The 2,467-nt window shown below is 39.0% G+C and overlaps 1 protein-coding gene across 1 annotated transcript in view; it reads right to left on the reverse strand.

The window, feature by feature from the left end:
* Positions 1 to 2,467, reverse strand: part of LOC109485203 — a 23,318-nt gene that overhangs the window by 6,500 nt on the left and 14,351 nt on the right. The window contains exons 8-9 of the mRNA XM_019788652.1: positions 1,837 to 1,907; positions 396 to 645 (exon numbers count right to left, since the gene is read on the reverse strand). Coding sequence (XP_019644211.1) covers positions 396 to 645; positions 1,837 to 1,907 — 321 coding nt within the window. The remainder of the gene's footprint in view (positions 1 to 395; positions 646 to 1,836; positions 1,908 to 2,467) is intronic.

The raw sequence follows: 2,467 nt of genomic DNA on the forward strand, positions 1-2,467 counted from the left end.
AGATTGGTTTATATTCCTTTTAGTAAAAAATGGGATGGCAGGGGTGTTATCCCATTTTTTCACTAAAAGGTGATTGGGTTATATTCCTTTTAGTAAAAAAATGGGAATGGCAGGGGTGTTATCCCATTTTTTCACTAAAAGGTGATTGGGTTATATTCCTTTTAGTAAAAAATGGGATGGCAGGGGTGTTATCCCATTTTTTCACTAAAAGGTGATTGTGTTATATTCTTATTAGTAAAAAAATGGGCTAGCGGGGTGTTATCCCATTTTTTTTACTAATACCATATACTAGCAAAAAAATAAACAAATTAATAAAAATACAATTATCCCAAGAAAAACTTTTAGCACGTTTTTTACATTAAAATACATTACGGTGCTAAATAATCAGATCTTACCTTTAAGTCTGGCCAAGCCAAACTTCTCCTTGTCAATCTCCTTGCGCTCTGCCGGGTCTGTCCAGTCGACGATGCGGATTTCCAGGGAGCTCTTGCTGGAGACGAAGGTCTGGCACAGCTTGATGACTTCCACGTACTTCTTGATGGCCATCTGCCGCTTCCTGGGGTCCGTGACTCTGTTGGGGTCGAGCTCGGCCTTCAGTCCGTGGTAGAAGAACAACGTCACAACTTTGGTTCCTTCATGAATTTTCTGTAATGAAGTTGGTATATAAAGTCACTTTTTCACTGGTAAACTTGTAAATCTATGGTAAGTAATTACAGTAGCTGCTACAGAGACTTTAGATACACTAAAAATCATTTTAAAAGTAATATATTACCATTTCGCTCTAGAATTTCTCGACAACCAACGGACATTATACTTCCCAACAGATCCTATTTACAGGTTTATTTGTACACTTCTCTCAGAGCAGAAAAAAACAGTGACCAGAATCTCAATCAGGTATATATATATATATATGAAGGGCAACATTGATAGAATATATTTTGTAGTTAGTTCGGCCACAGCAAGTAATTTCTATGGATGACATCAGCGCGCGCATTGATTTTCGCCTGATTTTGGGAAAAAAGATAGAAATTCTGTTGCCTGGAGTCTGATAGTGGACAACATGCCGAAAATGGGCTAGTATGTCTGTTGCCATGCCGGAATGTGGATGACAGATAGGTAAATGTGAAGAGACAGTGAAGACAAGGCTCTGATTTAATGTTTTGTCTTTTACTTTCTTGCTTTGTTGTATTTCATTCCTTTCTATGTGATATTGCCACTGAATCAAAAATCTTGTTTAACAAGGTTTATGATCTCAAAATTTGAAAATATAGAAATCTTTTTTTGGCCCACCTTGTTTTTTTTTCGCCCTATCGCATTAGATTTTGGAGTCTGCGGGGAATGCCATCCATAAAATTTACTTGCTGAGGCCTAACGTAAAACGGCTTAGGCCACACCAAGTAAATTTTATGGATGGCATCCTTTGGAGACCCTAAATCTAATGCGAGAGGGCGAAGAAAAACAAGAAGGGCCCTAAAAAACAATATGCCTAGATTAGAAATATACTAATAGACGACAAATGTTAGGACACAAATTGAATGAGGTGACACAGTGTAACAAGCAAGAAGTCTTTCATTCATCATCAAAATAGCAATAAATCAGGTGGAACAGCAGTTGTCATCCTGTCCTGTTTCTTTCATCACATTTTTGCTCTTTACCCATTTCGCGTTACGAGTTTCACGTCAATCTGACGATTTGCAGCACTGTCGTGACTCTTTAGTCATAGTTATAGGAAGCGGAATTTCTTGTTTTTTTTAGGAACAGGCCAAAATCAATGCGCGCGCGGACGTCATCCATAAAATTTACTTGCTGCGGCCTTACGTAAAAAGGCTGGTTTACCTTGATAAGGTTATCCCGTCTGGCTTTCATTGCGTCAAGGGACCTAGTCACGTGCTCTTCTGTGAATACTCCTGGTAAGTTTAACATCAAAATCATGAAAATGAAGTCAATTCATATCGTACCGTTACGCTTGGAATTCCTCAAAGATCGTAATACTTTTAGAACTTATATCTTTGCTGATTGACCGGCCCTGCCGTCGCTTAAGAACCGTACCTATCAAGTACTAGGTAGTTCTATGCCCGCATGAATTAATGTTGGGCATGGTTCAGGGGATAGTCTCCGTGTATCCAAGAACGTCGATGTGTTCCCAGGCACGGTTCTGGGATCTTTTAGTAGTAAAATTGCTCTTTTGTGGTAGGGAATGGTGGGGAAGTAGGGGAGCATTTTGGAGACGGTGCTAAATAATTGTTTTCTGATGTCGTCATAAAATGGATAATTAGAGATGAAATGAATTTCGTCTTCCACTGCATTTGAGGAGCAATATTTACAAATTCTCTCCGACACAGGTAGTTTCACATATCGCCCTTTTTCGATTTCCAAGGAGTGGGCACTGATTCTAATTTTACTAATAGCGGAGCGCTGCTCGAGGTCACAGTGTTCTAGGTATTGTTTTCAAACAGTGTTCAGTTTT

Source organism: Branchiostoma belcheri, unplaced genomic scaffold, assembly GCF_001625305.1.
Source record: "Branchiostoma belcheri isolate BF01 breed outbred unplaced genomic scaffold, Haploidv18h27 scaffold73, whole genome shotgun sequence".
Lineage (NCBI taxonomy): Eukaryota > Metazoa > Chordata > Leptocardii > Amphioxiformes > Branchiostomatidae > Branchiostoma > Branchiostoma belcheri.